At 38.9% G+C, this 16,916-nt stretch overlaps 1 protein-coding gene across 1 annotated transcript; it reads left to right on the forward strand.

Moving 5' to 3' along the window:
- Positions 1-358: 358 nt before the first annotated feature.
- CLEC2D (C-type lectin domain family 2 member D) lies at positions 359-12,508 on the forward strand. The gene is made up of 5 exons (XM_082849574.1): positions 359-460; positions 6,698-6,817; positions 9,409-9,584; positions 10,158-10,264; positions 11,966-12,508. Exons 1-5 carry the CDS (start codon positions 382-384, stop codon positions 12,096-12,098), a joined length of 615 nt encoding a protein of 204 aa, XP_082705700.1. The 5' UTR covers positions 359-381; the 3' UTR covers positions 12,099-12,508.
- Positions 12,509-16,916: the final 4,408 nt, after the last annotated feature.

Raw genomic sequence — 16,916 nt, forward strand, 5'->3', positions numbered from 1 at the left:
CTCACTATCGTGGCCTCTCTTGTTGTGGGGTATAGGCTGCAGACGCGCAGGCTCAGTAGTTGTGGCTCACGGGTCTAGTTGCTCTGTGGAATGTGGGATCTTCCCAGACCAGGGCTCGAACCCGTGTCCCCTGCATTGGCAGGCAGATTCTCAACCACTGCTCCACTAGAGAAGCCCCAATCTTTCTAAGTTAAAAGCACTTTGCATTTCAAAATTCTAAAGGACTTGTCAGCTTCATTTATTTCCTTTACAGCCCACTTACTGGGCGGTAGTTTTGCTTCTCTTTTAGCTGATTGTTCAGATTCAAACTGTTTCCCCTCCCAGTTACTGCTTTTGCAACTGTTTCGAGACAGTGCCAAGTGATCCTGATGAAGCAGAAACATGACTGTGGAGGAAACTTCTTTGAAAATCTTACAGACAGAACCTACCTCCAGAGAAAGCATGGAGGAGGGACGATCTGGTAAGGTAAAATTGATAAGCTTTGACAAAACAAAACAGCTTTTATTCCACTGACCACTGACAGCAGGATAGAAATTGCACTGCAGGAATATAATTCTTCACAGTTAACCTCCATAGAAGGAGAGATGTTTTGAGGGACTAGAGGTGGGTGAGAGGACAAGTGTGTAATTGTTGTGTTGGTGATTGTGTTACTGTGTACGTTACTTAAATATTTCTGCACAGTGAATTAGGTTACAGGAGGTTAAGAGAAAAATGTTCTCTGGGTTTATTTTATTAGTCCTTGCTGGCAACCTGCACCCTGGCAAGTCACATTATGATATTAAATAACAGATCATTATATCCCAGAGTCATGGCAAACAGACAACAATGGTTTTGTTTTTTAAATTTTTATTTATTTATTTAATATATCTTTATTGGAGTATAACTGCTTTACAATGTTGTGTTAGTTTCTGTTGTACAACAAAGTGAATCAGTTATAAGTATACGAATATCCCCATATCCCCTCCCTCTTGAGTTTTTCTCTCATCCTCCCTATCCCACCCCTTTGTTTATTTATTTTTGAGGTTTTTTTTTTTTTTTGGTATATCTAATTTGGAAATACATATACTAATAAAAGTTGCCAGTACCTACTGTATAGACAGGGGACTCAGCTCAATATTAGGTAACAACCTAAATGGGAAAAGAATTTGAAAAAGAATAGATACATGTATATGTAAAAAAAAAAAAATTAACCATGACAGCTATTCTGTAGTCTGATTGAATCTAGTAATCATATACTTGGAATTTGTTATTTGTTAGACACTGGGCTGGTGTCACATTTTCTAGAAGAAATAGGATTAAAACTCACAATTTTGGGCTTCCCTGGTGGCGCAGTGGTTGAGAGTCCGCCTGCCGATGCAGGGGACACGGGTTCGTGCCCCGGTCTGGGAAGATCCCACATGCCGCGGAGCGGCTGGGCACGTGAGCCATGGCCGCTGAGCCTGCGCGTCCAGAGCCTGTGCTCAGCAACGGGAGAGGCCACAACAGTGAGAGGCCCAAGTAACGGAAAAAAAAAAAAAAGAAAGAAAACTCACAATTTTAAAAGAAATATTTATTGCAGTATGGTTGCTTTACAGTGTTGTCTTCGTTTCTGCTGTGCAGCAAAGTGAATCAGTTATACATATATCCCCTCTTTCTTAGTTTTCCTTCCCAGTTAGTTCAGCACAGAGCACTGAGTAGAGTTCCCTGTGGTATACAGTAGGTTCTCATTAGTTATCTATTTTATACATAGTATATGTCAACCCCAATCTCCCAATTCATGCCACCCCTCCCTTCCCCCCTTGGCATCCGTAAGTTTGTTCTCTACATCTGTGTCTCTATTTCTGCTTTGCAGATAAGTTCATCTGTACCATTTTTCTAGATTCCACATATAAGTGACATTATATGATATTTGTTTTTCTCTTTCTGACTTACTTCACTCTGTATAACAGTCTCTAGGTCTATCCATGTCTCTGCAGATGGCACTATTTCGTTCCTTTTTATGGCTGAGTAATATTCCATTGTACATTTGTAACACATCTTCTTTATCCATTCCTCTGTTGATGGACATTTAGGTTGCTTCCATGTCCTGGCTATTGTAAATAGTGCTGCAATGAACATTAGGGTACATGCATCTTTTTGAATTATGGTTTTCTCCAAGTATATGCCCAGGAGTGGGATTGTGGTTCTGTTTTTAGTTTTTTGAGGAGCTTCCATAGTGGCTGTACCAGTTTACATACCCACCAACAGTGTAGGAAGGTTTCCTTTTCTTCACATCTTCTCCAGCATTTATTGTTTGTAGATTTTTTGATGATGGTCATTCTGACCAGTGTGACCAGCGTGATGATGGTCATTCTGACCAGTGTGATGGTTAACTTCTTCTTTCTTCTTCTTGTGGGATAAGGGGCGGTGACCACTCTTAGCTACTTCCTTCTTCATTCTCACCAGTGTGAGGCGATACCTCATTGTAGTTTTGATTTGCGTTTCTCTAATAATTAGTGATGTTGAGCATCTTTCATGTGTTTGTTGGTCATCTGTGTGTCTTCTTTGGAGAAATAAAAGTCATAATTTTTTGTTCAAAAAGTAATTCTAACTAAGTACAAAAGTATATTTTCTTTCCCTTGGGTACAAAAGTGCCCCACAAAATTTCCTTTTGGACTCAAGGGTAAATCTGATATTCAGTGATATCATTAACTATTTCAGCTAAAATCTATTGAGGCTCATTTCTGTGTCCAAATGATTTTCTCTTTGCTTCCCCTTTGTCTCTCTTCCTCTTTATGTCTCTCTCTCTCTCTCTGTCTCACAGGCTCTGGTGTACTTTTGTGTTTCCTCTCTCTCTCTCTCTTCCTCTCTCTCTTTCTCTCTTTCCTATTCATTCCCTGGCCCTTTGATTATGGTGCATCTTCAGCTAGCCTTATGTCATCCTGTTTAGAGTACCTTACCAAAGTAGTTTATAAAATGTGCCTTACCAGAAATTTTCAGGAGTGATCATAAAAATGATATGAGCATCTTTTAAACATAACCATTTTAGTTAAAGAGTTTTGATTTAATGAGAACATCAGAGTATTAAAACAACATAGTGATTAGTAAAAGCATTTGTTGAAATATAGTATCTGTTTAATTTTGTTATTTATCAACATCCATGCATTAAAAAAAAAAATTGTAACCTCCTTCCCCTCTCCCCAGTTGATGTTAGCTGAGAATTAATTTCTTACTGTTCTCTAAGGAGACTTTTGTTTAATAAAACCATGAATAATTATTGACTCAAAAAAAAAGTCCCTGCAGAAACTGGGACTATTGGTATATAGATCCTTTGTCATTTAAAAACCGATGTGGGTGTTTGAGGGTGGGAGTTGGAGGCTAAACCCAACCGCCAGCAAACCCTTTAACATTTGTAGTTTATAGCAAATTTGATGAGAAAGAAAAAGAACATAGCTCACACGTGCTTGTATTTCAGTCCAGCAGAAAGAATACCTTTTACGGAACCTCTATTTTCTGCTAAAAACAAACATTTCCTTCTTTCTTCTTCCCTTCCCCCCTCCCTGAATTTTATTTTTTGTCAACAGGATATTGTAGTTCCTGAAACACAGGGTTCATGCTTCATGAAAAAGGAAGTTCTTAACGTTAATGTTTTTCTAGCTAAGTCAAGTGATTACATAACCGAAACTATTTGACCAGTGCAAATGTGAAACCTATTCTTTTGAAATTTAAACTGTTCCTGTAAGTTAACCAAGTTTTCTAGAACATGAAAATAAAAGTTAAAACCAGTAGACCAGTAATATGGTTCATTTCTCTGTTCTTCTGTGAGATAATTTCTGACACCATTTTTCAAACTAGAAATTTGAAGGTTGTTGTGTTCAGAGTGTAATATAAAAGGCATACGAATTCAGAGGGAGACAAGAAAAGGACACACCAGAGGAGTGTTAGGAAGGAAGAAATTTTCCTCTGCTCTTCTGGCTGGTTTAAGAATTAAATTGACATGAGATAAATAACAGGAGAAAATCAAACAAAAGTTTAATAACATGTATACATGGGAGAGACACAGGAAAATGAGTAACAGACTAAAATGGCCAAAAACTTCACCTTAAATACTGTCTCCAGCTAATGACAAAAGATGTTGGGGGTAGTGGTTTGGGACTTCAAAGGGGAGGAAGGTCATTGACAAGGATATGGAAAAGCAAATGTTTGGTGAATAAATGTTTGCTGAGCCACACAGAGACAAGGGACACAAGAGTAGACTCTGATCTTTAGGCCATTTTCAGTTTAAAATCATCACACTCACCTCCTAATCTTTGCAGATATCTCTGGTGATAGCTCTATTCCAGGAACAGGCCTTCTATCTAAATTGTTTTAGGCAGTTAGGGGGATGGTCAAAGATTCTTCCTGAGTCTTTTGGGCCTTGATGGTTTTCAGCTTGAAATAATCCACGTGCCAAAGAGACATTTGGGGGTGGCAAATTTTATTCCCCTACAAAAAAGGAGAAGAGAAGTATTAATAAGTAAGCAAGAAAGAGAAATGGAACATGAAACAAGGGAGGGTGTTAGGAGCTAGATATAGGGAAATAAAGGAGAAGAAAAAGGGGGGACTTTTAGAAGATTAGTAAGGGGGCAAATAGGAGATGTATTGGAGAGGTGTAAGGGGAGATGTACGTCTTACTCTTCTAACAATGAAAAAAATTATGGAAGTCATAACATACTGAGTTTCTAAGACAATTTTGCTTTAATGTAGAGCCAGAAAGAATGAAGGTCGAGATTTTCTTATGGAGGCAAAAATCCAAATGTCGTTGTATACTGTTTAAACAAGCCAATGCGATATTGTTTTCCCCTGCCTAGCATTTAAACTGAGACTCCCTATCATTCTGGAAGATATACGTGAAATGTAGTGGTTAAAAGAAAGTCAGCAGGAACTTTTTCAAAGTATAGTTGACATTCAGTAAAATTCACTCTCTTGGGTTACATTTCTATGAGTTTCGACAAATACATATAATCATGTAACCACATCACAATCAGGATATAGAACAGCTCCACACCGCCCACGCCCATGCCCTTTATAAACATTTCTTTCCCGTTCCCTCACCCTTCGGCAACCACTGATCTGTTTTCAGTTCTTACACTCTTGCTTTAGAAGAATGTCTACGGAGTCTGACTGTTTTTCACTTGGCGTAATGCATTTAAATTCATCCATATTGTACTGTGTATCAATAGTGTGGACTTAGTAAAGAGAGACATTATTCACAAGGACTCTTACAATAGGAAAAGGGCTCTAAAAAGGTTCTCATGTTATAAATAGGGCAAGAAGGGGAACAGAACACCTGTGGGGAAAGAGAGCATGAGTGTGAAGAGCAGGTGTCATTTCCAGAGTTAACACTTCTCACTTGTGTCCCAGGGACACGTGGTCATGAGCACACATGAGCTGTTATGCATCTCAGTGCTTTCTTTAGTGCTTGTTTGCATTTTCAGGCAAGCCAGAGTTTGGGGGTCTTTGGGGAGGAGAGGGCCTCACTAAAATTTATCAAGCCAAAGCAAAATAAGAAATGAAGAATTTTGAATATGTTACCGAGTGCCAGCTCGCTTAGCTCGCCACACGACAGGCCAATGAATCAGAGAGGAGATGCTGAGGCAGGGAATACAACTGTACTCGGAAAGCTGGCAGACCGAGAAGATGGCAGACTAGTGTCTCCAGTAAACCATCTTGTCAGGTCTGGATGCCAGTTTCTTTTATAGAATCAGAGGTGGTGAGGAAGTAAAGTAAAAGGGCCATCAGTCTTGCAAAACATATCCTGGAATGACCAGCCTCGGTGAGGGGATGGTTAATTTCTTCTTTCTTGCAGCCATTCACAGGTGGGCAGGGTCAGATTGTCTCCCTGTGAGCCCAACCAAGGCACTTTAGTATAACATTCAGGCAGAGGGGCAGGGTTCCCTGAGGCAAACCATGATGTATGATTATAATAAGAAAAGCAACAAAAAGCAAAGGTTAAAATCAAAGAAACAGATTGAACATGGAGTCTGATTTAGCTTTTCCCTATTAAAATTCCCCACTGTCAATTTCCATTCCACAATCTTGTGGGATAAGGGGCGGTGACCACTCTTAGCTACTTCCTGCCCTGTAGGGATGATGAGGGGTGATCGTGGAACGGAATCGATCAGCATTGGGCAGGGAATAATTCTTAGAAGTTTTAGTAAATAGTACAATTCTCAGTTATTCAGACCTGACGCTGTCCTGTTCAGTAGAACAGGACTAAACAAGTACATTGATCCACGCTTCTCCAGCTGTAAGGAAATTGCAGTCTCAACGCTTATCCTTTTTTTTGCCGTACGCGGGCCTCTCACCGCTGTGGACTCTCCTGTTTCCGGACGCGCAGGCTCAGCGGCCATGGCTCACGGGCCCAGCCGCTCCGTGGCATGTGGGATCTTCTCGGACCGGGGCACGAACCCGTGTCCCCTGCATCGGCAGACGGACTCTAAACCGCTGCGCCACCAGAGACGCTCTGATTCTTATTCTCTCAATAGCTCTTCTTTCAATAACTGGAAGATTCTCTAGGGGAAAACAAACTCAGTTTCTTGGGCCGTGGTTCTCATTTGTGGACCTGGACCTTTTGTGAAGGGGGTTGGCAATAGGGGAGTTGAGGTACAGCTGACTGTACAGGTTGGTTCTGTGATAAATTTAAGTTTTTCTTCCTAATACCTTCATGAGATTGAGATTATGACATTTGTATTTATAGGTAAAGACCTCCAAAGAAAACGCCTACTAATTACATCTCCTCTAATCCTGGTTTACTCTTGCATCATCATTATTATGGTCCTGGCTGCAACTGTGATAGTACTTTCCATTTTTTTGTCAGGTAAGTTACCTGTTCTCCAAACTTTACTATGTTCTTCACACGTTCATGTTGTCGATAAATAGTTACTGAGCTCCATTATGTGCCAGGCACTGTGTGAAGTGCCTGAGGTATATCAGTGAACAAAACACACAAAAAAATCCCTGCTCCCAGGGAACTCATATTGTAGCAGGAAGACACAGATACTATAATATAGGGGTAACAGTTTGAAGAATACAAGGGGCCAGGGTAAGCCTCCTTGAAAGGATGACTTTTCAGCAAACTTTTGAAGGTGATGAAGGAGCCGTGTGGCTATATGGGGAAAGCATTCCAGGTGGCAGGAACAAGCAGAATCAAAGGAGGAATCTCCTTGGTATGTTGGAGGAAAAGCAAGGAGGCTTCTTCAGCTAAAGCAAAATGAGAATGAGGGAGAGTAATGGGCTGGGGGTCAGGGAGATAATAGCCTTATGAGTCAGTTAAAAATTTCAGCTTTGGGCTTCCCTGGTGGCGCAGTGGTTGAGAGTCCGCCTGCCGATGCAGGGGACACGGGTTCGTGCCCCGGTCCGGGAGGATCCCACATGCCGCGGAGCGGCTGGGCCCGTGAGCCATGGCCACTGAGCCTGCGCGTCCGGAGCCTGTGCTCCGCAACGGGAGAGGCCGCAACGGTGAGAGGCCCGCGTACCGCAAAAAAAAAAAAAAAAAAAAAAGACTTCAGCTTTTATTTTGAATGTAGTGGGGAGGATGAGGAAGAGGGAAATTGTAGGAGAGGAATGCCATGATCTGCATTTCACTGTAGAATAATCATTTTGACAGCTACTTTGAGAAAAGATTGTTAGAAGTAAAAGTAGACTCAGGAACACCTATTAGGGAAAACTTGTAGAGATCCAGGCCAGAGAGGACCGTGGCTTGGTAAAGTGATGGTAAAAGTGGAGGTGGGACTAGGTGTCAGAATCTATCTACTTTGAAAGTTGAGTCAACAGTATTTCCTATCAGATTGGATAAGGGAGGAAAAAGTGAGGTTATGGAACAAAAACATCTATTCTTCCCATAGCCTACACTCTGAAATCTTGCTGGTTTCAGAGCAACTAACAAGGGCCCAAATATTTTCATATATATTTAGCAGAAATATGTATAAAACAAAAAACGACATAGGAAACCCTACGTTGTATTTTTGGTACTAAAATCAATATTTGAACTGTGTTATGTTTTGTCTACTAGAAGGGTTTTTTTTGTTTTTTGTTTTTGGGTTTTTTTTGTGTGTGTGTGTGGTACGCGGGCCTCTCACTGTTGTGGCCTCTCCCGTTACGGAGCACGCGCAGGCTCAGCGGCCATGGCTCACGGGCCCAGCCGCTCCGCGGCATGTGGGATCTTCCCGGACCGGGGCACAAACCCGTGTCCCCTGCATCGGCAGGCAGACTCCCAACCACTGCACCACCAGGGAAGCCCTACTAGAAGGTTTTATACCCCCTAAGAAATGTACCATAGTAAAATCTAGGAAAGGCAAGGAGTTTGCCTTTCTTTTGTCAAGAGTAAGAAGGACTGATACTAAGGAAGATGTGGGAAAGGGGATCTGTATGATACTAGGAAAGAGTACTACAGAAATTAAATGCTACAGAAATTGATTCCTTAAAGCCATTAGTGTCCGTGTACCCCTGGGAAGTCAGATACATAGGTACTCTGCTTGAAGTCCAGTGGACTGGTGACTTTTGTGCCTGGGATAAGACTGTTAGTGATGACTTAGGAAGGCAACAATTGAATGTACGTATTTCAAGACTGACCTCGGGGGTAAAAGATCACCATATAAAAAATATATATTTATTCACATATTAGTTTCTGTAGACCATTCTGTTCCAAGGCAAATCCTCAATATAATAAAATCATTTAGGAAAAACCAACTACTGCTAGCTTGCCCTCAGCAAGTGATCATGAATCTCAATATTGTATTCTCCCAGAAACCAAAAAAAGAAAAATGATCTCAGAAAGGCCTGCTGTTTTGACAAGCAGTGAAATGCAATCATATTTCCACATATTGAGTAGCAGTTGGTATTTTATAAGTGGCTAAGGCTGGTAGCATTCCAAGAGGCATTAGAAATATTAGTTGGTAGTGCATTACAGCTCAGCAATTCTGCACATAACCAAGAGTTGGGCAGCATCCACAGAGAGTATTTATTATGTAGCCAGGCACTTAAGAATATGTTTCTGGAAGCAAAATAAGATGATGATAAGGGAAATTATGTAATGAGTGGTGCCAAAATACGTATAAAGGAAAACTATTCATTGGGAAAAACACACGCATTTGGGCATGGAAGACATTTTTAACAATTTGTCTACCTATAGAAAGTAGCTCCTGTTCAGATTTTAAGAAAAACAAAATGCTACTAGCGGAGGCCATAAAAGTACAAGAGTCTAGTTGATATTTGACCATGTTTTTCTTCAAATCCCTCATTTTGGAATTAGGTTATACTGTACCTACACATACACATGTATATATATATGTGTGTGTATATATACATATGTAAAAAAAAAGACTGACCTCAGGATGGTAAGTGGAAAAATAGATAAAAGGGATGAGAAAATGTGTTTGTTATGATTCACTCTGTCTGTCCAACTTTTAGTGAGAAACATGAAGATGGTCTCACATGTTCTGTATGTTACCTGCCCAAAAGAATGGATTGGATTTGGAAATAAGTGTTTTTATTTTTCTGAAGACACAAGGAATTGGACATTCAGCCAGACATTCTGTACCTCATTAGAAGCTGGTCTTGGTCAGTTTGAAACCAAGGAGGAGCTGGTAAGAAATATTATTGGATCATGTTCTTTGTTGAATACTTAGCACACTGAGAAAGATATAGGCTGCATAGGGTGAAAGCTGAAAGATAAGGAAGGACCCCATTCCGGGTAGACTTGGGGGCATGGGATGCATATTAGTGCCTAATATTTGTTTGGGGTATATTCTCTGCCTGGAACCCTGTGAGACAATTCAGATACATTCTCTCATGTAATCCTCATAGCTGACCTTCAATTAGATGTATTGTTCCCATTGTACAAAGAAATATGGTAATCATGTAATTTATCATACAAATTGGGACATTTTGGGAAGTGAAAGTGAGAATATTAATATTATGCTGGAACCACAGGCATAACCTGGGACTTTCCCAAATTGGGATGTATGGTCACTTTAATGTAATTTAGGATTAGAGATATTTGAGTGACTTAAGCTGAGAAGCAGGGAATAGTTTCCCTCCAGAGTCTAAGCTTTTCAATTATACCAGGCTGCCACCCAAAGAGAGAAGGCTGGAGGGAAGAGAGACTCAAGAGTAATATGAAAGAGACACGTGTTTTTACTTTCTGTGTTTTATAATAGAACTTCCTGAAAAGATATAAAGGCCCTTCTGACCATTGGATTGGCCTTAGAAGAGAATCATCATTTCATGTTTGGAAATGGACAGACAACACTGAATATAACGCCTCGTACGTTTTTAGTCTTCTTTTCCTTCTATTGTGTTTACATGTGGTTATGTGTGTGCGTTGTGCTTATGGGAAAATAAATTTAATAGCATGGAAGGCTTACTGCTCTATGAGGTGCAAAATAGAAATCCTTTGTATGCTCTTCCACTTATTAGCTGTGCCTTTGGAAACACTTATTGTGATTTCAATTGAAATCTTAGCATAATGATGACATTTGACATAGTTTTTCTGCTTTCATCCACTGACTTAAACTGTGCTGAAATCCCTATTTAGAATGTAGAGAGAACAGCTGATGCACAGCAGGGGTCCTACAATCCCAAAAAGCCACTGAAGCATTGATATCCACAGACCCTCAGTCCACTCTCCCAGCGGCTGCGTCCATTCACAAAAGGGAGGTCGTCAGGGAACCCGTGGGAATCCCCCTAAATTATCTCTGGAAGGAACTTAGGAGCATACCTTGGATTCTGAACACTTCAGTGGGGGTATTTTGAATTTAACCATTACATTGGAGCAGATAAAGTATAAGGGCCCTGTCGCTTCCATCAATCACAGCTAAGCCGTTTTAAGAATTTACTATTAAGTAAATAGTTTTATTTTCACACTTATATGAAACAGGTCAGGAGAACACTGAAAATAATCTTCACTGAAGGCCACTGACAATGGAAGTAATCAATAAACAATCAATAATAAGAATAGAAAAGAGTTTTATTTGAGCCAAGCTGAGGAGTAGCCCGGAAGCCTGCTTCGCAGATTACTCTGAGTAACTGCTCCAGAGAGGCAGCGTTTCCAGCAGAGTTTTATATTTTATATTTAATATCTTGTCAGAACAGAGAACATTAAACAAGTCAGGGTTACATTTCTTCAAGGTTTCAAATTAAAAAAAAAAAAGGACCAGCATGTACACAGCCGGCCAGTATGGCCTTGGCCCCTGGGAAGGGAGTCTTATCATTGAATGAGGACAAGCATTGGTGTCCCAAGAAGAGGGGCATTTAATCTTTATTTTTTTATTTTTTTGCGGTACGCGGGCCTCTCAACTGTTGTGGCCTCTCCCGTCGCGGAGGACAGGCTCCGGACGCGCAGGCTCAGCGGCCCTGGCTCACGGGCCCAGCCGCTCTGCGGCATGTGGGATCTTCCCGGACCGGGGCACGAACCCGCGTCCCCTGCATCGGCAGGCGGACTCTCAACCACTGCGCCACCAGGGAAGCCCCTAATTTTTATTTTTAACATGGTCATTCTTTACTTCTGGTCAATGTGCCCTTTTCTTTAATAATTAAAGCGGATGTACAAATGTATGTTTGATAGGCCACATTTTAGATAGCATAAAATTCAAGTTAACTCATGTATAAGCCAGAATGACTTCCCTATATCTCAAAATGTGATAATTTCTTTTATCACCGCTGATGGCAGCAGTTCACTTGGCTACAACAGCAAGCACTAGTTAAATACCTGATAAACAACATAACTGGATTTGGTATGGACGATGATAATCTTCTGATATTCAAGCAGGGACTCTGAGAATAGAAAAGGAACGAAATACAGACGTGGTATATATTTACGAAGAAGCCATATGAATGACAGATTTTCACTTTTCTCTTGTTCACATGAAAAATACCTGGAGTAGGGGTGCTGAAGAATACAGAGGAGGAATGAATGTAGATGTCTGTCCAACCTATGCTTTTTTAATATTTTTGTGTTTGGTTTTAGGTTTGTTATCAAAGGAGTTGGGGAATGTGCCTACCTGAATGACATTGGACTTAGTAGCTCCAGGAGCTACACAGATAGAAACTGGATTTGCAGCAAAACAAATAATAATGTCACCGTGGAGTTAATCCTTTAAGGACTTTTTAGGGAATTTCACGCACCATCTCCAAGAGATGCATTATAAATTGTTATATACAGTTGCTGTTGTATTTCTTGGCCTGCCAAAAATATTAACAATGTGCATTTATAATCCTTGTTAACAGCAAAGAGGCAAGCTATCCTTGAATGATGTAATATAGGGATTTGGAAGAGCATGATTCTAAACTAAGTTGGTGTTAAGTAATATGAGCTGATATTTGTATTTTGAACGCTATAAATATGAACGAGTTCCTCCTTTTCTGTACAGACAGCCCTGTATTTGTACACATGGGACCATAAAAATGACTATGATAGCTGAAACCATGCAAAATGATTTTAATAACCAATGAGAAAAGATACAATTGGTTGACACATTCAAAATTCTCTTACTGTCAGTTAAAAATATATAGGGAAGGGCTTCCCTGGTGGCGCAGTGGTTGGGAGTCCACCCCACGGGTGGACGGGTTCGTGCCCCGGTCCGGGAGGACCCCGCATGCCGCGGAGCGGCTGGGCCCGTGAGCCATGGCCGCTGAGCCTGCGCGTCCGGAGCCTGGGCTCCACAACGGGAGAGGCCACAACAGTGAGAGGCCCGCATACCGCAAAAAAAAAAAAAAATATATATATATATATATATATATATATAGGGAAATTTTAAAAAGTACTAAGACTAGGGAATTCCCTGGTGGTCCAGTGGCTAAGACTCTATGCTCCCAATGCAGGGGGCCTGGGTTTGATCCCTGGTCAGGGAACTAGATCCCACATGCCACAACTAAAGATTCTGCATGCCGCAACTAAAGATTCTGCATGCCTCTACAAAGTTTGAAGTTCCCAAGTACCGCAACTAAGACCTGGCACAGCCAAAAAAAAAAAAAAAAGTACTAAAACTAATATTTATTTTAGACTCTGTAGTTTAAAACATTAGAAACACTGAAAAAGTGCTTTTTACACTTTAATTCTTAGTGTTTATGTTTTAAATTACTGTGTGCTAAATGAATACTATACCTATAAACAAATACCAATCTTTTGTTTACCCTTTATTGGATTTTAAAAATCCTGTTTTTATCCCAATTAAATCACAAATAGTTAGTTACTTCTACTCATTAGGCATTCAATAACCAACTTCAGAGCTGTTTATGTACGATTGAGTTTTAGAAACAAAATGTTTTACATTTTTACTGCATTAGCTACACTGTACTGAAGATTCCCAAAAAGGATGAAATAACAATTTATAATTTATGTACTTCCATTTCTCCCATCTCATTGGTGTATTTGTCAGCTGCTTCTTTTTAAAAAAATTTTTTTTGGAGTATAGTTGATTTACAATGTTGTGTTAGTTTTGGGTGTACAGCAAAGTGAATCAGTTATACATACACATATGTCCACTCTTTTTAGATTCTTTCCCCATATAGGCCATTACAGAGTACTGAGTAGGTTTCTCTGTGCTTTACAGTAGGTCCTTATTAGTTATCAATTTTATATATAGTAGTGTGTATATGTCAATCCTAATCTTCCAATTTATCCCTCCCCACCCCCTTACCACCTGTTAACCATAAGTTTGTCACTGTTTTGTAGATTAGTTCATTTGTACACTTTTTTAGATTCCACATGTAAGCAATATTATATGATATTTGTCTTTCTTGTCAGTTTCCTCTTGTAATTCTACACAGTTTTGTATATATTTATATATATTTTTATTATTATATATACTTGAGATTATGTATGGATGCTTTTTGGCTTACAGTTCATTTTATCTCAGGTTTTCTAAGAAGCAGGGACTATGTCTAGTTCACTTCTGTGTCCTCGGAGACTAGTATTGGGTTGGCCAAAAAGTTCGTTCAGGTTTTGTGAGATGGAAAAACCCGAACGAACTTTTTGGCCAACCCAATACAATGCCTCAGGTATAGCATATGTTCTAAATATACCTGTGGATATATCTTCATGACTATGAGATCCTTTCCTATTTGCTTACCTTTGCTTAGTTTCTGCTAACTTTCTCATAAAGAAAGCTAAATTTCCACAGAAATCTGGAAAGTAAAAAAAAAAAAAAAAGATTTTATATTGATAAACTTACATATGAAAGTTTAAGTTAGTGTGACTAACTTACAAATGAAATTTGAGTCAAACTGTGACCCTAACTGTATTCTTCTACAAACTATTTTCCAAGCCATGTATCTAAAGCGTGAATTCTGTTTCTTAGCTGTGACCTTTATAAATTACATAGCCCCTCAAAGTAGAGTTTCTTCCCGTGGAAAATAAATGTAAGTGTAGAGTTCCCTTTGCTAAATGGGAAGGAAACCTAAAAAAGAGAGGATATAAGTATACCTGATTCATTTTACTTACAACAGAAACTAAGACAACGTTGTAAAGAAACTATACCCCAATAAAAATTAACAAAAAAAAAGAAAACATGTTGAAATCAAACCTTTGATGGATATGAAACTATCCCAAACTCACTTGGGAGCGTGCAGACAAAGCAGTCTCAGAACCTTCACAGTTCCTGACAAAACTGTCAATCTTGGATGGGGAGGGGTACAAGTAAGTCTAAATAATATTAAGAAGGATATTCTGTACAAATTGAGATGACTTTCTGACATAAAAGAACTTTTTCTTCTAAATGCTAATGTTTCTATATTTCATAGACCTTAACTCTAGTTTCAATCTGAAATAAAATCAGACTTCAACCAGAAAAAAAATGTATATATATGTGTGTGTGTATGACTACCAGTTTCACTGGCTAGTTTTTAAGATTCAAATGAGGTAACAGATGAAAGTCTCTTGTCACTATATCTGACTTAGTAAATATTTAATAAATAGTTTTTCTTCCATTATTGCTCTATGGAAATTAAAGTAAAAATAACAGCAAATATTCTGCTACCAGTGTGGGAACGTCTAAGTGATGATAAATCCATTGTCACTTTCCTGCTGCCACCAGCAGGAAGTCAGTGAGCTGTATAAATCAATTTCTAGTGCTTCAGTAGAAATCACTACTGGTTGAATTAATCATTCAAAGCTCATGAGGAAAACATTTCTTCACAGGAACAAGCCTGCAAAAGTACCCAGAAAAACATCTACATAATTTGGGACTTACCCATTCTTCCCCTTTAAATTCATTCTGATTCATTCTTTATATTGTAACCAGATGGATTATTCTAATGCAAAGTGTGATCGGGTCACTCCTTTAAATAAAATCTACTAATGACTTCTCCTTTACTCTCAGTGTACCACCCAAACTCCTAATGCTAATCAGGGTCATATAATATAATTGTGTCACTGCCTCTCCAAAATATAAAAAACAAAACAAAAGCCTCCTAGAATTAATGAGTCCAGAAAGGTTGCAGGATACAAGTTCAAGACACAAAACTTAAATCACTTTTTATATACTAACAATTAAGAAGTGGAAACAAATGAGAAACACAATAGCACCTGTCATTCCAAAGAAAGTGAAATATTTATGTACAAAATTAAAACACATTCAGGAAATGAATGCTGAAATTTTAAAACGCTGATTAAAAAAATGAAAGAAAACTGGATAAATGGAGGTACAGACTGTGTTTGTGGATTTGAAGACTTAACATAGTAAAAATATCAGTTCTTCCCAAAGTGATCTATAGGTTTAATGCAATTTATGTCAAAATCCAGCAGGATTTTCAAAGAAATAGACTATTCCAGAATTCAAATGGAAAGACATAGGCCCTAGAATAACAAAACAATCTTGAAAAAGAACAAATCGGAGGGAATCATTTTATATGATGTTAAGGTTTACTACAGTGCTAAGGTCATTAAACAATGTTGGCAGAGTGCTGGACACATAGATTAATACAAAAGAACAGAGAACCCATAAATAGACCCACATAAATATGACCAATTGAATTTTCACAAGGGTACCAAAGCAATTCAGTGAGTAAATGATGCTGGAGCACTTGGACATCCTCTGGCAAAAAATGAACTTTGACCTAAACCTTACATCTGAAACCAATATTAGCCCCAAAGGGACTCCAGGCATAAATCTAAAACATAAAACTAGAAAGATTTTAGAAAAAAATATAGGAGAAAAATTTTTGGATATAGAGCAAGGCAATAAATTCTTAGACCTGACATCAAAAGCATGATTCATAAAAGAAAAAATTAATAAACTACACCTCATCAAAATTAGATACTTTTTTGTTTGCCTAATACCCTGTGAAGACAATAAAAAGACAAGCTAGAAACTGGGAGAAGAGTTAGCACATAAGTTGTCTGACAAAGGACTAGTATCTAGAATATAGAAAACTCTCCAAACTCAATAATAAAAAATCCAACTAGAAAATAGATAACTTTTTTAAAAAAAGATTTTCTTTTAGGTAAATTTCAGGTTTACAATGAAATTGAGAGGACAGGTCAGAGACATTGCATATACCCCCTAACCAGACACATACGTAGCTCCCACATTTCAATAATAATATTGATATTATTATCACCAGGGATGAACCTACATTGACACATTATAATCACCCAAAGTCTACAGTTTACTTAAGTGTTTATTCTTGGTGTTGTGCATTCTATGGGTTTGGACAAAAGTATATCGACAAATAGGCACAGTTACAATTTCACTGCCCTCAGAATCCTTTTTGCTTTGTCAATTTATCTTCCTCCATTCCCTGACCCCTGTAACCACTGGTCTTTTTATTGTCTCCACAGTTTTACCTCTTCCAGAATATCATACGACTGGCGTCATACAGCGTTTTCAGATTGATTTCTTTCACTTAGTAATATGCATCTAAGTTTTCTCCATGTCTTTTCATGAATTGGTAGCTCATTTTTTAATAGCTCTGAATAA

Source organism: Leucopleurus acutus (genome assembly GCF_964270905.1).
Source record: "Leucopleurus acutus genome assembly, chromosome: 11".
Taxonomy (NCBI): domain Eukaryota; kingdom Metazoa; phylum Chordata; class Mammalia; order Artiodactyla; family Delphinidae; genus Leucopleurus; species Leucopleurus acutus.

Bases quoted from the DNA above. Each gene is read 5' to 3' on its own strand.
- CLEC2D (XM_082849574.1), top strand. From the start codon at position 382: ATGACTGTGGAGGAAACTTCTTTGAAAATCTTACAGACAGAACCTACC. The intron at 461-6,697 runs GTAAGGTAAAAT...TTGTATTTATAG, and splicing joins CATGGAGGAGGGACGATCTG to GTAAAGACCTCCAAAGAAAA. The intron at 10,265-11,965 runs GTACGTTTTTAG...GTTTGGTTTTAG, and splicing joins AACACTGAATATAACGCCTC to GTTTGTTATCAAAGGAGTTG.